Source organism: Manacus vitellinus, unplaced genomic scaffold, assembly GCF_001715985.3.
Source record: "Manacus vitellinus isolate BGI_N305 unplaced genomic scaffold, ASM171598v3 scaffold_7_pilon, whole genome shotgun sequence".
In the NCBI taxonomy this organism is placed as follows: domain Eukaryota; kingdom Metazoa; phylum Chordata; class Aves; order Passeriformes; family Pipridae; genus Manacus; species Manacus vitellinus.
The window spans coordinates 9,705,693-9,722,586 of NW_021940813.1; the positions used below are offsets into that span (position 1 = coordinate 9,705,693).

Below are 16,894 nucleotides of genomic sequence, written 5' to 3' on the forward strand. Positions count from 1 at the left end.
CCAGGAAGTTCCTCTGCCCTACCAGTGTCAAATGTCTACCTCTTTGTAGGTCTAACAAGAAAACCCAGAGGTACAGCCAGTTTTGCTTCCATTCCAGAAATCTAAGGGGAAGCTATTGGTGAGGACTTTATTTTCTTGGGGGATGAAGGATGCTAGATTAAACACCCACTTATTCAAGAGTATCGATTATTCAAGGTGGTATCTATTTTCATTCAGACTACTGGTGGAGATCACTAAAGATTAACACCAGTAATTGAAATTCTCTCATGTGGCATCATCTACATTTTGTAAAGTTATGGGAACTGTGTAAAGTTGAATGAACATTTAGCCTTAATGCTTCCAGAATCAACACTATATTCATGCAGTGCTTTGCACACTGGCAGATTTCTCATTCCTCAGTTTTTGGCAGACAGTTCTCAAGAGAGGGATAAAACAAGGGACAGACTTTAAAATTTATCATGTTTCTAAGCCCTAGGAATGACATTTTCCAAACACCTACTCCAGCACCTTCTGTAGGCAGGACAATGCTCCAACAGTTTAAGAGTGATCCAAAACACTTAAGAGACATAAAAAGCAAAACTCCTTAGTTAATATTACTATACAGAGGTAGTTAGAATGCCCTAAAACCAATTAATAAAGTCTGCTAGAATAAATCTGAAGAGCCTATCATAGTGTGAAAACGTGCATCCCTGGAAGTGTTCAAGGTCAGGTTGGATGGGGCTCTGAGCAACCTGATCTAGTGGGTGGCATCCCTGACCACGGCAGGGGGGCTGGAACTAGATGGTCTTTAAGGTCTGTTCCAACCCAAGCCTTTCAATGACTGTATGAGCCTGCATTTTTTTCCATTAATTTATCTATTTTGAGGATGTTGTGCTGCCTCTGAAGGTCTTTCCTCCCGAAACACAGTTTTTAACAGTCTCCTACTGCTGTATCATGTTTGATCCCTTCCAGATAAGTTCAGTGCCTCATCACAAAGAGAAAGAAGGAAACCTTGTAGCTTAAGAGCTACCTACAATTAGGATGAGAGTGAAGAAAAGGGGAGGGAATAAGATCTGTCTAGATGCTCTGTCTTGAAAAAAAACCCCAAGCAAACAGCCAGTAATCATACTGACTCCATCAATTGAGAGAATAAGCCTTGGTTATGATGCTCGCTTCTCATGCACAGGTCTGTGTTTGGAAAGGCACCAGTTTAATTTATATAGAAACTCCAAAGACAGATCAGAACATACAGAATTTAAATTACAGATTCTCTATGAGGTATTTCAGTATCTTTCACGTAAGGGGTTGGGGAGGGAGCAGGTGTGTTACACCTTATGTTTAACCATACAGGAATCTCTCTGAGGGACCATATCACAATTCAGTTTACTCCATTATTGCTATTTCACTGACTGGGTTAAAAATAACAAAATCCTAACAAGGAGATCCCCAAAAGATGCCCCACTAAAGAAACAAGTCAGTATAAACTCCCTTATCACAGAAAGAAAAAGAGAGGCAGAAAGCAGTAGGAGGGAGGGGGAATTTGATTAATTGCTTCCTTCAAACAAGCATAAAAACCACATGCAAATCCTAAAGAACAGTGTGAGAAAGGATCACCAACACTGCATATCTAATGTTTCTAAAGAGTTGTATTAATCTTAATGTCATTATTCATACTCATAGATAGATAGATACACAGGCAGGTATACATAAAAAGAGAATTCCTACCAAAATCAAATTCTACATGCAATCTTTGTGCTTGATAGGTCAATGGTGGGTAGCCTGGTATCCTCTGGTTCCACCGGAAGACCATCCAGCATGAATCACCTCAGTATGAGAAAAAATATGTATTATCCAATAAAAATTATTCCAGTAATCACAAACCTCTTTCAGAAATCTAATGTTTTATTCTGCAACAAAACTCAGCAGATGCCACTTTGTGTGTCTTATTTTGGGGAGCAAGGGGGTTCTCTGTTTTTAAACAATTCTGGCCCCTTTGTAGTATAGTCAAATGTTGCTTTGGATATTAAATTGAGAATTTATCTTAAATGGAAACAAACAACTTCGCTAAAAATTAGACATTTATGACTTGCAAATTACAGATACTAATTATTTTCAGTATATACAATTATGATATTCTCAAGAGGTATTAATTTTGGGACAGATGTGCTTTCATCATGTAATTTGGAAATTAAGTTACACTCTCACGTATGGGAACTAAGAAGTCTGAATTTGTGTAAAGACAGGATTGATAGAAAGGAATTTTGTCTTGCTAATTTTCTCTCTCTCTCCCCGCCCCCCCACCTCTTTCTCTCTCTGATGAGAGTGTGGCCAGCAATCCTCACAGCTGGGTTGCCTCGCACTCAAAGGAATGGGGGCTGACTGCAGAGCTGATGAGGATACACCACCACTTGACTCCACCTCCTATTTTGTCCTTTCAGATAATTCTTCCAAATCCAGTAACTTCTAAAAATTCAAACAATAATTAAGACATACGAACTATAAAATATGCACAATGTTAAATACTTCACATTCATGGCAGAGTGCAGAAATTAAGTGTTGCTAATGCAAACATCTTAAAAAAGACACTACCAATACACATAATCCAAACTGAAGATATTAATACAGAAACTTCCTTCAAATTAGGGTAAAAGGAATAGTATTGCTAAGCTAACCAAATTTTCATGAAGAAAGGACAGCATATTGCTACAAAAATAATCTTCAAAGACAGGTGGTGACAAGTGATAAAGGAAAAAAGAATAAAAGAAAAATGCCAGCTAAACAAATCTCAGGGATGATACTGCTGGGGAGCGGGTGTATTAATCAAATAAATCCATATGGGAGTTCTTATTTTTTTGTTTTCCACATTTGGGCTGCAGACACCAGTACCAGTACAGAAAGGAAAAAGACAAGACAAAAAGCAGCATTGTTTTCTGGTGCACTATAAAAACCAAACCCATCTTCAAAGTTTTGTTTATACTGTTACACAGGAGGTCAAAGGTACAGATTCAAGGCATTCCAAGTATCTGCTACAATTCTGAAACTCAGATTTTTATTTTTAGATAGAACGAGTTCAGCCACTGCATAAACATTTCTATCTTTACTGATAGTCATGGATTTTTGATGCCTCTCTTGCAGATGCCACTTACAAAGCTAATGACTTAGTTCAGGAAAAAAGGAAAACATCTACTTGTCAGATTCTGCAGAGCCCTAATTTTCATGTAGAAGTCTGGCACACCTTCAGAAAACCTCAGAAACGTTCCTCTCATACATTTGTGGATTCAAATCTTATCACAATCTACTAGACTGAAGATAGCTGAAACTCTTCAGATGGAAAAAAGTGAACAAGACCATCATTAAGCCACTGGAACAGTTTTAGCAGGACTACACAGCTTTTTTTTCTTTTTCTCCTGTTATAGGACGCTGCACCTGTAGGCAGACTGAAGAGACAATGATCTTCAGCATGGCATGGCATGGAAATAGGGAGGGGAGGTTCATCTTTAGCAATAAAAGAGTCCTTAAAACAGTGTGCCATAACAGAAGTAAAGGAGTAAAGGAGTTGTCACTTCACCAGGCTCAATTTGCAAAAAACCAGACAGTACAAAAAACTCCATGTTCAACTAAATAATAGATTAACTAATGTTCAATAAAAAATAGAAGTATAAAGTCCATGGGTAGATGTCATATAATGAAATATAAACTGAAGACCAGCCTAACCAACCTGGTTGATAAGTTTCTACGACTCTACAGACACCTACCCATGGGATGCTACACATGGCCAACAACTGTTTTGAAGCACAGCTTACATATTGGAATAAGGTTCTGCACTCAAATCATATTATCTCCCAAATCAGGCATACAAAGTAGTTATTTTCTTAAAGCTTGAGGATTAAAATAAAAAAAAAATTCACTTGCATATATCCAGTGAAGGAAATACTGGTACTTCAGAAAACAAAGCCTGTGCAGCTTGACTTGACTTCTGAACAAGACACTGAAGCAAATGCAAAACCCTTATAATGAAGCCATGTCTTATGTAATGGTATTTCACCATTTCTTCCTGCAGATGGAAACATTCTCACTTAAAATGAAATAACATCTCTTTTTAATCTCAGATTCTTCAACTCCACTGAACTCTTAAACTGTTCTTCTTTAACCTGCAGAAGTACAGGTTTGATGAGTCTGAAGGAGCAAAAGATGTCAACCCTAACACAGCACAGGTTCCTAAAATTGACTATGGTGTTTCCTAGGTTACAGGATATCTCAGATAATTTGTTGCCTTATCTCTGGTGTGGCTTCTCTTGGCCAATCCATAATTCCCTAGAAGTCTCACCCAGCGAGAGGGTTACCTTCCCCATCCCTAAGCACAGGAATGAAGACACAAGAGCAGAGGAGTTTAGCTAAATGGTGCTGCCCAGATCTCAACGCTCTGAGGTTTTTTCACATAAGTAACTTACGTCCAGGAACCAAGCTGAAAGGTCTGACGTGCTCCCCATTTGATCTGTTTGATTCTCAAACGCTTAATCACTCATTCATTTTCCCTCGCTGCACCAAATACTAAATATCAGCAAGAACTAAAGAGCTGCCTAAATGAAGCTGAATACAAGTTTTTGCAATAAACTACAAAGGTTCCTTATGATGAGATTTTGAGTACTGGAATCACTTCTGTTGAGGAATACCTTATTTAATTTTTCTACGAGTACATTATCAAGAAACAGAACAGTGACTAAACATTGTTGGAAATATTTTCTGACGATTTTAACTGCTCTAAACCAGAAAAATGAAAACAATCCTTTTAACATCTATGGATAGGGAAAAATGAACACCTGCAAAACCCATTCCCACTACACCAAAAGGAAAAGCATGCTGTGGCAAATATAGACCAAGTTTTTCTTGTATGCCTTCTGTTGCCTCCCACCCCCACGGTTTTCTTATTCAATTAGCTTTAGGAATGTGGACTGAGAAAGACAGCATCAAACAAAGTTGTTTACAGAAGGAGGTAACTACATAGAAAATATATTAGTTTCCCAAATACTATAAAATTTACTTTAAGCTTTCTTTTGAAGATGAAGGTAGAGTCATAATAAAGACTAAGAAACTTCAGGATGGGTAACATAGACATCTTACAAGTATTATAAAACATGCCATATTTTTTCTTTTATATGCCCATTCAACTCTGAATTACCACAGATGGCGCCACAAAAAGTTGCATGTTGGTTTTTTTCCTAAACCAGGCTTAAAAGCAAGTAATTTTCACTTTCTAAAATCAGTGTTGGATCATGGATTTCCATATTATTAGTGACTTCCATGAAAACATTTCTGATAACGACATCATTTTTTAGGTCATGAACATGTAACAAACAAATCCTTACAAACGGATCTATATCCAGAGAAAACATGGTCTCTTCAGTTACAGATTTTAACTTTGATTCTCCTGGTGCATGCAATGTGCTTGGGTGCTGTAAGTATTGCTGGTTATACACACATCAACAGCATCAAGTATTGAAGGCCAACTGACCTTGTTGACTTGTATAATCTCCTAGCAAGCTGGTTCTCTATTAAAAGTTCTGTAGAATAATACAGGTTTGATATTTCAGTGACTGGTTGTTCCAAGTTATTATTGTATAAGGCTTTAACTGTATCAAAATTCTATGACAACTGGTGGTTTTAAGACTTACTTTAGGCCTTCATTTGTTTATCTGGACTTCTGCTTCTTGTAATGTCTCTATTTAGTGACTACTGGGATCATTTTCCATCAACAATTTAAATTGAACATAACAAAAACCTAAACAGATTTAAGAGAGCTCTCTAAAACTACTGCAAAAAAAAAAAGATGAACAATGATCCTTTTGAGACCAGTGAATTGTTATAAACCCTCTTGTGATTCATTATTTAATATAGACTCAGAAGCAACAAATCCTCAAAAGCTATATAGCATCCACAGAATTTGTGTCAATCCAAGGTATCCAAAGGAGGGCACGTTTGCTCAGTCTCTTAAAGTGGAGTGTGCCTTGCTCAGGCATCAGTAGTAATGGCAGATCTCTCCACAGGACGCACAGATTTGCCCAAGGTTTTAAATTCTTGGCTCCAGAATCTTGTAACAAGTGCTGCAACTGCTACATCAAAGCTACATATCTTGTAGTCAGTTTAAAGCCAGATCAGATACACAGAGCTACAACCAGATCTCTCTACTGCAGCACAAATACACATCCCAAGCATTGCCAAAATTCATCACTGCTTTGACCAGGGCAACAGATCAGTTCCAACAGAGTACCTTTGAAGACTGTGCTTTCTGTAATCCTCTGAAGGCAGCAACATCTTGTTATTAGATGAGTGATTCAATCACCTAGGTAAACATTACACACTTGGTGGCAATCATAACCACAACCATATTTTACCCCTGGGCACACTTCCTGTAACATGATGTTCACAATACTGCCATTTATAAGCCTAAACAGACAAATTATTGTGACAATAAGTCCTTACATTCCTGTATTCTACCTACAGAGGAAATTACAAAGTTAGTTTTACTCTAATGATGCAATCCCCATTTCTTAGAACCTGTTCCAGGCGGTGTCCAGCCTGGGGAGCCTCTTCTACAAAGAGCTGACAGAGATGTCTAGTATCATTAATCCTTCTCTGGCAAGGTACCAGACTGTGGAGTAAGTACAGATTTTGCTTCCTTGCTTATGTTCACTCATTCTCAGTGGCTAAAATTTGGAGCATCGTACTCAGCCTCACTCAGCAATCAGTGAGACAGGTGCATGTCCGTCATGGCTGGTAAAATCCAATGAAGAGAGTTAAACCCTTTGTAAAGACATATTGATCATTACTTTGAAACACTTCACTAAAAATCGTATTGATGCTGTAGGTCTGAACCAAACAACTCCTTTACAGGGCAGATCATGGAGAAGTTGCAGTAATAGTGAATCGATTCCAGTTAATAGACTCTATGAGTGCTGTGACAAGTAACTGCTTACTCATCCCCAAAATGCACTACACACGGTGACCAAAGGGTTATCTTTTATTATTCAATAAATATAAATTATGAAAGACAGATGTATTATGCTTTCATATGGCAGCATACTGACTGCCCTGTCCAATAATCAAGATATTTCTAATTTCCTCTTGGTTAACCAAAACATGATTCCAAACAACACTCATCTGTCAACCTCAATCAAGGAGAGAATCAGAAAATGCTACTGTGGAGGGGAGGAGAAAACTCCTGATAATCTGGTGGCAACCTCCCTTCTCTCAGGTTCCCAGTAAACTATGAATGGAATCACATTAATCTTCTATCTTTCATTCCAATCTCTCTCAATTCTGCCTTGACTTGGAAGCTTTCAGTACTAAAAATAAACATCTCTGTTTATGTATAAACCAAAATGACAGTGATACAAGTTCAAACTTGGAAAAGACTCAGAAACCCATTTCCACACATACAGGAAGGACTGAAAATAATCCCTAGAGTTTATCTGACGGCAGAGTCTAGCTAACTGATTCTGCTTACCACATTGGATGGTGTCCCAATTCCTTCTCACTTCTGGCCCTTACTACTCTTCATCACGTGCCCATATACTTCTAATACTATTAGCACAGCAATAAATAAAATATTGCACTACTGCCACTACTGAACACCTTTCCCTCACACCAAAGAAGTTCCTTACCTCTACCCACCTCCCAAACAAAAACACCTTCAATGCATGACTGTTGGGAGAACATGATTATAAAAGTCATCACCATCATCTACAATCGTATTTTCACCTGTTCACGTGGTGCACACCTGTGGGTTGTTGGCACTGCACTTCACTGAGGTGTGGGAGAGCCCAGGTTCAGAAGGAGCCCTGTCATCTTTGTTCTCTTAAACGAATGTGCCAAGCAATCCCAAAACCTGTGTGAACGCTGTCACCTCTTATAATGTTACCTTGTTTAGAAATCTTTTACCTTTTTAAGTGCACAAAATACTAATGCAAACCCCTTGAACATATATACAAGAGCCAGGACAGCAATATATATATAAAAAATAATTCAAAGATCTTGAATAGCGTACCAACATGTTTTTATACCACGACCTAATGTGCAAGCAAGTAGACCACCCCACAACAGGCAAGAAATGAGAAATTTTGAGGGCTATTGAACACTGAATTTTCACAGCTGAACAGTATATAAAGTTATTTAGCAGTGTTCAATAGCCTTCAAACTCACTTCTGCCTGTGGTTTAGAGTGGTCCAGTACAAAAAGACTGTAAAACAAAAACAGTACAATACTGGTTGGACCAAGATTTTTTCAATATTTTTTAAAAACCCTTTTTAAAGTTCACATCATTTTATGTGTTTTGAAAAACATAAAAATATCTACAGATGCCATGCACTATTAACCAGACAGCATAGAAAGAACATCTATATAAAAGCAAGTTTTAATATTTTTATATTTATAAATATACTACTAACAATACTACAGGTGTACAGATGTTTAAAAAAAATATTAAAAAACTGCTGCTTCAAGGACAACAGCTTCTCAGTCCAACCAGATCTGTACTAATTTTGCTACTGCTCAAATGGCATTTACAATACCTTGGGGCGGGGGGGAGTTCAGTTCTTTACAGTTGGCAAAACTAACACTTCAATAGCTGAGTAAGATTTGGGATTCATTTTATTGACGTGAATACTGATTATTTTTACAGGGTTTTTTAAAAGGGAATTTAAGAATTGGCATTTGTTTACAAAGTGCTCAAAAATGAGCATTTGAACATTCCAGTGGGAAACACAAAACAGGTTCCAATGTAATAATTAGATCCACTCACTGAAAATGAAATTACACCCTCCTTAAGCACGGAAGTTGGTCACTTTTTCCATTTCTGCTTGCATATTTCAGCTTTCAGCCATTGCCTCGCATGGATGTTTCATTGATGGCTGAGGGTAACACTTCAAAAATGAACTAGCTAAACAAACTTCCCAGCAGCACTTGACAGAGCTACACCTATTCTTCCCCATTTCCAAAGCAGTACAGAATTAATTACCAGTTCTATGGATCTATTGTAAGTATAATAGACTAAAGAGCTATCACAGACACATTTATTGTAAAAGCACAATCCCAAGAGTGTCTAGTAGAGGGCCAAAACGATTAACACAAATGCTTTGTCAGATCAAAGATAAAACCTGCACCGCCCAATTGAGGAATGAATTAGAACAGTGGGTTATCTTTCAAATTAACCAGGGCAGTTAGTGAGGAAAATTTCATGAAAGTGTAATTCTTAGCCTTTGTGAATCCACACAGCAGGCATTCTGCCAGCTGACAAGATGATGAAATTTTCATGCTTAAAAAAGCCCTCTTCATTTCCCAATTTAGATTAGCTAGCGTTTCTCTCTCTTTTCATCTATTTGCTCTTCTGAAGCAGAATTAAAAAAAAAAAAGAAGCATACAACAGGATCAATCTCTCATAGAATAATGCATTTCTGAGAAGAAATAAAATCTTTACATGTCATTTTTAGATATATTTACATTTAATAGTAAGATTATAAAAATTGATATTGTTAATACTATTAAGAAAACCATAAATACTGGAGCAATGGTAGATACGTTTTGGAAGTCAGATATAAAACATTTCAATGTTTAATGGCAAAAAATTGTTGCGGAAGCAGAAATTTTCATATAAAGGGGAGTAATTTACAAAAACAATGGGATTGTGGTAGGCTTATGAAATTCTATTTATGCTCTTACATTTGCATCTTTTTAAAGGAATGTAGTACATCATCACAGTGTATATTTATTTATCACAGTTTCACGTGCCAAAAAGGGCAAGTAGATTTTCTACTTTTAGATTTTGAGGCACTCCCCTCCGCCCCTAAATTTACACTGCCACATATAAAAGCATTTCAATAGACTAAAGGAAACAACATGCAATGATCTTTAAAAAAATTTGATTCAAAGCTCACTGGAAAAAAGTAAGCTTATTCATCTCAGTGAACTGTGGATCAGGCTGAGAGGCTCTTGATAGGGCTGCCTTCATAAAAGATAGCTCATTATCTTATAGGTTAAAAAATACATTTTCTCATTTTATGTTTTTGTATTATGTTCCATTTGACGAACATACAAACTAAGAAATATCTAAAAGGAAAGTAAAAAATGGAGTGACACCATCTTTGACCATTATAAACTGGTATTTCTGTGCCTTTCAGATGCAATTCACTACAATAGGAGACTTAAATAAGCATCTGAAAATTTCATCAAATGTTTTGTTCAGACAGTTCTTTGCCATATTACATCTGGGTGTGTCTTTATAGCTTATAGGATTATATATATTAGTGCAAACACCCATTTGATGAATTTCAACTCTAACTGTTTGTTATACAGTCACCACAAGTACTGGATGAAAGCAATAAACTACAACTCTCAGCATCTGATTTGCTAGGAGCTAAAAGGACAAAAAGTTTACTTGCCCAACTCCGTGAAAATCCCTTTAGTAAAATGAAAATTACTGTGCAATCTGGAAATTGCATTTTACACTAAAAAGCTGTATTCCACAGTTAAAAAGTAGTTTTAAACCTTATAGCTAACTAGGTTAAAAGTAAATTCTCAGTACTAAAAATATAACTGAATTTATAAAAGCTTTTACTTAAACGGACAAATAATTTTCTTTTTAATTATTTTCATTATCCTATATACCATGTAGTAAGATACTTAATAGATTCAAATACAATGTAAGCACATTACAACATTCAATATTCAACCATTTCAATTTGGGTCACAGCTTGGTCTTAAAAAACAAAACAAAACAATCAACAACAACAACAAAAAAGAACAGAGTAAAATAAGAAACCACTTTTTCTTCTTATGAGTAATAAGAATTTTTCCTGCCCTAAACGTATCTTTCTTCTTTCAAGTTTACTGTTGCATATCTTATGTACATGGTTTTAGCACTTTATATGCCTGACATTACTTAGCATGTGGCCTTATGTAGTATCATAATGTATGTACATTAAATTTAAAAAGTAACTTTCATACAAAAACTCTGTGCAAACATATTACTTAGACATATTATTTAATAACACTTTCTATAATTTAATATAATATACATACTAGTATCCACTGAATGATAATTTTGCAGCCAGTTGGCCTTTGCAATGAAGTAACAAAGAGATCTCACATTTTGGTGACTTAACCCGTCTAAGCCATCTAACTTTAACTTCAATGGAAAGGAACAATCTATCCCTACCTTGTGAAATAATGCTTGAATTTAAACACTCTAAGAAGTGTGCTCCTTTTGATGCAGGTCTTCAAAAGAAGCATTTATACACTCAGAAATTATTACACTTTGAGAAAAGAGCTTAGAAAACACCTACAATTGCAATAAGAACTAATACAGAAGAAAGATAACACATACAGAAGAAAGATAACACAAAATGTACACTTAGTATTAAACCATAATGATAATTCTTAGCATTGTAGCTGCTGTCTGCAAAAGTATTCTGTGATACTTAAAACACACCACGAATTAGATATGTCATTCATGTAAAGGCCAAATTTTCAAAAACAATTTACTTTTTTGAGTATATCAAAAATTATGAGCACCCAAAGGTTATGACTGCCTTCAAAATTCATGTCTATCCTGTAGCTATGTAAACATGCAATGCTGAACAACGAAAATAAGCAAGCAGGCAACAGAATGAGATGATCTATGAAAATTTGACCAAAATAGCTAGCTGCCAATTCACAAAATACGATGTTTCTAGCATATCAGAAATGCAAAACACATTGATATAATTTTAAAAGCATGGTAGGTTTTGTCCTACCCAGTCACCACTTTGGACAGTGCGAAGATAGGGATTTCAAATATTACACTTTTTTTACCCACAGTGCCACACAAAGCCAACCACTAGCGCTGGCACTTGGGATTTCTTGCACCACTTCCCCCAAAAAAGAGAATTATATAAATTAATTAACTACCTCTTTTTTCCCCTTCTTAATCATTATAAAGAAAGATTCACAGTATTTCCTTTCCTACTGTCCTTCAAAGACTTTTTAAAGACATACACTCGGTCTTCCTTTTCACAATTTGGGTTGGAGAAAGAGAATTGTATTTCAGTGACATGAGAAATTGGTATCTGTGTATGTGATAGGTTTCACAGATTTTCCTAAAAGCATTATGATAATCAACTCTCTGCACTCTGGCTGAAAATCTGGAAAACAGAAAGCTACAACATCTGTAACAATGTTGACACACACTATTACAAAAATTTGAGTACATCTGACTATCTTGAGATTGAATTGAGAAAACAAACATTCTAAATTAATATCTGAAATCATAGATTGTTTTCCTTTCATAAAGTTGGGGTTTGATGTCGCAAGCTACTACCTTATGCTATACAAAAAAAAGGAACATGACAGTCACTAAAAATTCAACACTACTTCAAACACCCATTTCATATGGCAGAGTATTTTCTGAATACTTACATTATAGTATTTTCTAATGTAGCGTCTAATATCCAGCAGTAACTTGTTGTTCATTTGAACCACATAGTTGAAAGGAGGCTCGTCACATTCAGTCTTACTGCACCTTTGCAAGCTGGGTTCAATAAATCGTCCCTGAAAACAGAAGTGTAAAACCAGCATGCATCACTGCTACAGATGGTAGAAGCCACCACAGGAGTTTAGACAGTAATAGTCTTAAAGGGCCTATAATACCTGGGCCTTCTTTCTTCCCATCACAGTTGGCCATACCCACATGAAGATATCTCTGACCTACAGTTTTCCCACTCTCTTCTTACCAAAAGCTCTTTTGGAGAACACACCACAAAGTTAGTAATTAAAAAAAAAAGATATTGAGTAAAAAAAATTGATCTGTGGACAAATCATGCTCTCCCATCTCTGCCCAAGCAACACAGGTTTGTTGTTTTATCATCATCATGTTCTGCCCCAGACCACCGAACCCAACATTGAAAACAACCTTAGAAATACAAATTACGAAATTACCAATAGGGCTGTAGAGACAAACCTCATTAAACAAGAATCTCGTGATCATCTTTTATTTTCTCTGAGTTCAAAGAATAGTTTTGCACCATCTTATTCCCTTACTTTCAAAACCTTCTGAACACCTGACAATAAAATTTCAGAACCTGGACGTGTTGTGTGAATAACTGAAATTAAGTTACTGGAATTCTCACTAATATGAGAGCAATCTGGTAGGCTGAACATTCATAAAACTTTCAGAAAACTTTCTTTCAAGGTAAGACTTGACTGTTGTGAGCCATCATTGCTAAATGGCCCCACCCACAACACTAAATAATTCCAAGTGGAATACAGAGGCCTTTTTTGGTTTGGATTCCGGATTTCTTTTGTTATTTGGTGGTGGGGATGTTTTGGGGTTTTTTTTAAGGAGTCTGACATCCACTTCTCTCCAGTTAGCCCATCTGCAAGTTGTCAAGCCTACAAGCAATTAACTGTCTTATTTACAGCTGCAGTGAACAAAAGTCAAGGATTCACAAAGTATCACTAGATTTGTATGTCTTTTCCTCTTACTTGCTTCCAAAGACTGCTTTATTTTGATTCAAAAAAATGCAAAACATCTGCTGTTTGTCCAAATTAACTTAAAATAATTACTTTTAATTTAGATAAAAGATTTATTTGCTTTCAGTTTCAAGGTTTTCAGTACTCTGAAGCTCACTAATTTGCCGATGACTAATACATACATAACATCGCTGTAGAGTTAAATACTTGGCCCTATTTCAAGTTGTGATCCAAGGTCAGAGATACATTTTTTGGCAGAACTTCTCAACAAGAATGCACCCCTATGACTTTTTATGTTCAATTCACAAAGACAGAAGGAAAGATAACAGAAAAACCTCCCTGTGAAGAAGGGAGGCGGGATGTAGCAAGATAAACACAAGTTTAAAGCACACTTTGTTCCAATTAATATGATTTAGGATAAGAAATTGCCATTGCTGTATGAAAGTTTTATTACATAGAGAACTGGAAGGTACTAAGGTGTTAAGATAAGGATTCTTTTAAAAAGTTACAGCAACAATTGTTCATGACTGTGGACAAACAGATTAATGAAGGCAGATAATCTCACGTGTTCTGCTACACAACACAGCTGAAATGCAAAAATGGGAAAAATATTTCAGCACTATCCTATCAGCAAATATCTGTTTCAAAGCTATAAATAGCAGGACTGAAACAATATGGTATCTCCTCCTACATCACATGAATCCTATCTGAAAAGCTGTTCTCTCTACACGTATTTTTTCTCCCTCACCGATGAACAGAAATAAAACAATAAAAAAACTAACCGAGCCATCAAAGACATTGTCATAAATATTTTCTGTTCCGCATTTGAGGCAGCAAAACTTGAATCTTTCACAATCCCTATATTTCTCCTCATCAGTGAGCTGAGCTGGGCCACCAACCAAGGCATCATTCTCCTCATCTTTATGGTAATGGTGATGGACTCTGAATTGGGAGGGATCCAGTCCTATTAATAAGAAACAAAAATTTCAAAAGACTAAGAGGTCAACCATGCAAGCAGGCTTATTTTTCATATGCTTGGTGAAGCAGATTCAAAAGAAAGTTACAAAATGTAAATTCAGAAGCTGAAAATCTCTCCTTAGCAAAACTTCCTCTATAAAACATAAATACATTCTACAATTTTTAACCATGAATAAAGGTTCACAAAACATGAAGAAAGCTTCTTACTTATCTTCTTACGCAAGATTGCTTTATAAATAAAACAAGCCCACTGCATTATCACGGGAGTATGCAACAGAACATTTTGTTTCTGAGGAAACCACTCCTAGCAGATAGCTTTATTGTTATTTTCTTCTTAAGTTACACTGAAAATATCTCAATAAAAATGTGCATCATTATTAAGAAACAGTCTTTAGATCAAAACGGCACCATTAAAACCAAAAACAGAGAATAAAAACCCCATTAAAGAAACGCGGGTGCACTGCTATTACCAACTCCTTCAAGTCCATGTACAACTGCCAACTCTGATTTCAATGCAGTGGTCGATTTCATTTTGGCTCAGTGGTTAACAGCATGGAGGTTTCAATCTAATGCAGTGGTTAAAATTCAGCAGCAGCATTTAAAACGGCAGCGCTGGAGACAAAGTGCTTTATTTTTGATTGCCAGAACTCAAGATTTTAAACAAATAAATACACAAAAAGATCCTAAAAATACTGATTCAACCACAAATAAGTAAATAAGCAAGTAAGCACGAAGTTCATTGCCCTAGGAATAAGACTGCCAAAGTAAACTTAATAAAAATCCACAGGTTTTGTCATCCTTTGTCATGTGCAACCTTTTAAAAGTCCATGCATCTCATTTACAGGGGTTTTTTTGTTAACTCTAGCAAATAGCACATGTTAGGAAAAAAATTAATCAAATGAGCATGTAGGAGAAAACATTCAGAAAACCATGGCTTACTTTATTATTAAGAAAATCAGAAAAGCACTTGAAAAATATTTTTAATAGACATTAATTAGGCCAAGTAGCAGATTACTATGTATTAACCCATATCTCCTATAAAGTTCAGTAAAAAATAAAGTAATTCCCACAGAAAGTACAACAAAGATCAGAAACAGAAAGTAAAGCTTAACCTTACTATAGCGTACCATGAGACTTACAGACAACTGAGAACAAGGTTGGGAACAACATTCAGTTAAGCTAGACAACTACTGTTGTACTTATTAAACAGTTGTGTTTTACAGGCAGACACAATCTTTACATAAAAGATTCGATATGTCTGACTTAACTACCGCTATTTGGAATTTCTATTTTGCAGTCCTAAAACAAATTCAAGGACAAGGAAAAATTCCATTGCCAAATAACTTTATTTGGTTCTTGTAAGAATACGGGTTTCACTAATTTCAATTTTCCAAATTTTAATTTTATCAAAAGAGAAAAATGTCAATGCATAAGGGTAACAATTCACCTCCAAGAGGTTCTTAAACTTTTATTACAGTTCTCTATTACTCATTAAAAGAATGAGCAAATAAAGCAAAAAACACTGTTAATAGCATATTTTACACTCTAACACATACAGTACCCATAAAAAAAAAATCATGATTGGTTTTTTCTGTTTTTCTTTTTTTTTTTATAATAAAAAGGTTGGTAATATATCTGCTGTTTTAGAAAACAAAAAGTATGTTCTGCAACACATAGGTAGTAGATAAAATGTTTAGAAAGGAAACTTGATTTCAGTATTCAGATTTTGCAAAAAATACCTAACTATGCAGTAGGTTGGATCTAAGGTAGTAATGGTGAAGACAAACAAAAATTCTTGGTTTACTCTGAGTTCAGAAGAGAAAAAACATCATTGCAACTTTCTGATACAGATACCATTAAAGTTCAGCTAGAAATCTATGCTTGGTTGTTTTTCAAAAGGCAAATATGGAGCAAAAAAGTTCACTATAAGATAAAAGAAGATAATTATGGTCTTCAGACAACTGCAGTTTTCCAGTATTCAATCAAAAACAGTGGTAGTAAATACACATCTCCTCATTTAGCAATAATTTAACAGAAAAAAATTATTAATTGCAAGAATTTAAATCACACCTATCTCTGAACTTTCTTAGCTGTTTTGGCTGGAGAAAACAACAGGAAAAATATTGTGCTGAATCAAGCATACATCTAACTTTTGGTGTGCAAACAGTCATTGTGAAATAAAGGGGACTACAAATCAGGCTTTTAAAGAACATGCCTACCTTAATTATCTTGTGGAATTGGGACCTATTTTATCTATTATCTCCTTTCAGAAATAGTTAGTTGGTTCAATTAATCCATTTCAGCACACTAACTGGTATCCTCTCAGACCAGGTCACAGTGGTCATATTATTTTACTTGGTAAACAAAACAGGGGCTATCTGATAGGGTGAAGAGAAAAAAAATAAAATCTAGTTTTGATAATTTTAAAATTAATAGG

At 35.6% G+C, this 16,894-nt stretch overlaps 1 protein-coding gene across 2 annotated transcripts in view; it reads right to left on the minus strand.

Moving 5' to 3' along the window:
* Positions 1 to 16,894, minus strand: part of POLA1 (DNA polymerase alpha 1, catalytic subunit) — a 195,831-nt gene that overhangs the window by 94,160 nt on the left and 84,777 nt on the right. For both annotated transcript variants that reach the window (XM_018084261.2, XM_018084260.2), the window contains exons 32-33: positions 14,262 to 14,443; positions 12,427 to 12,558 (exon numbers count right to left, since the gene is read on the minus strand). In XM_018084261.2, the coding sequence (XP_017939750.1) occupies positions 12,427 to 12,558; positions 14,262 to 14,443 (314 nt within the window). The remainder of the gene's footprint in view (positions 1 to 12,426; positions 12,559 to 14,261; positions 14,444 to 16,894) is intronic.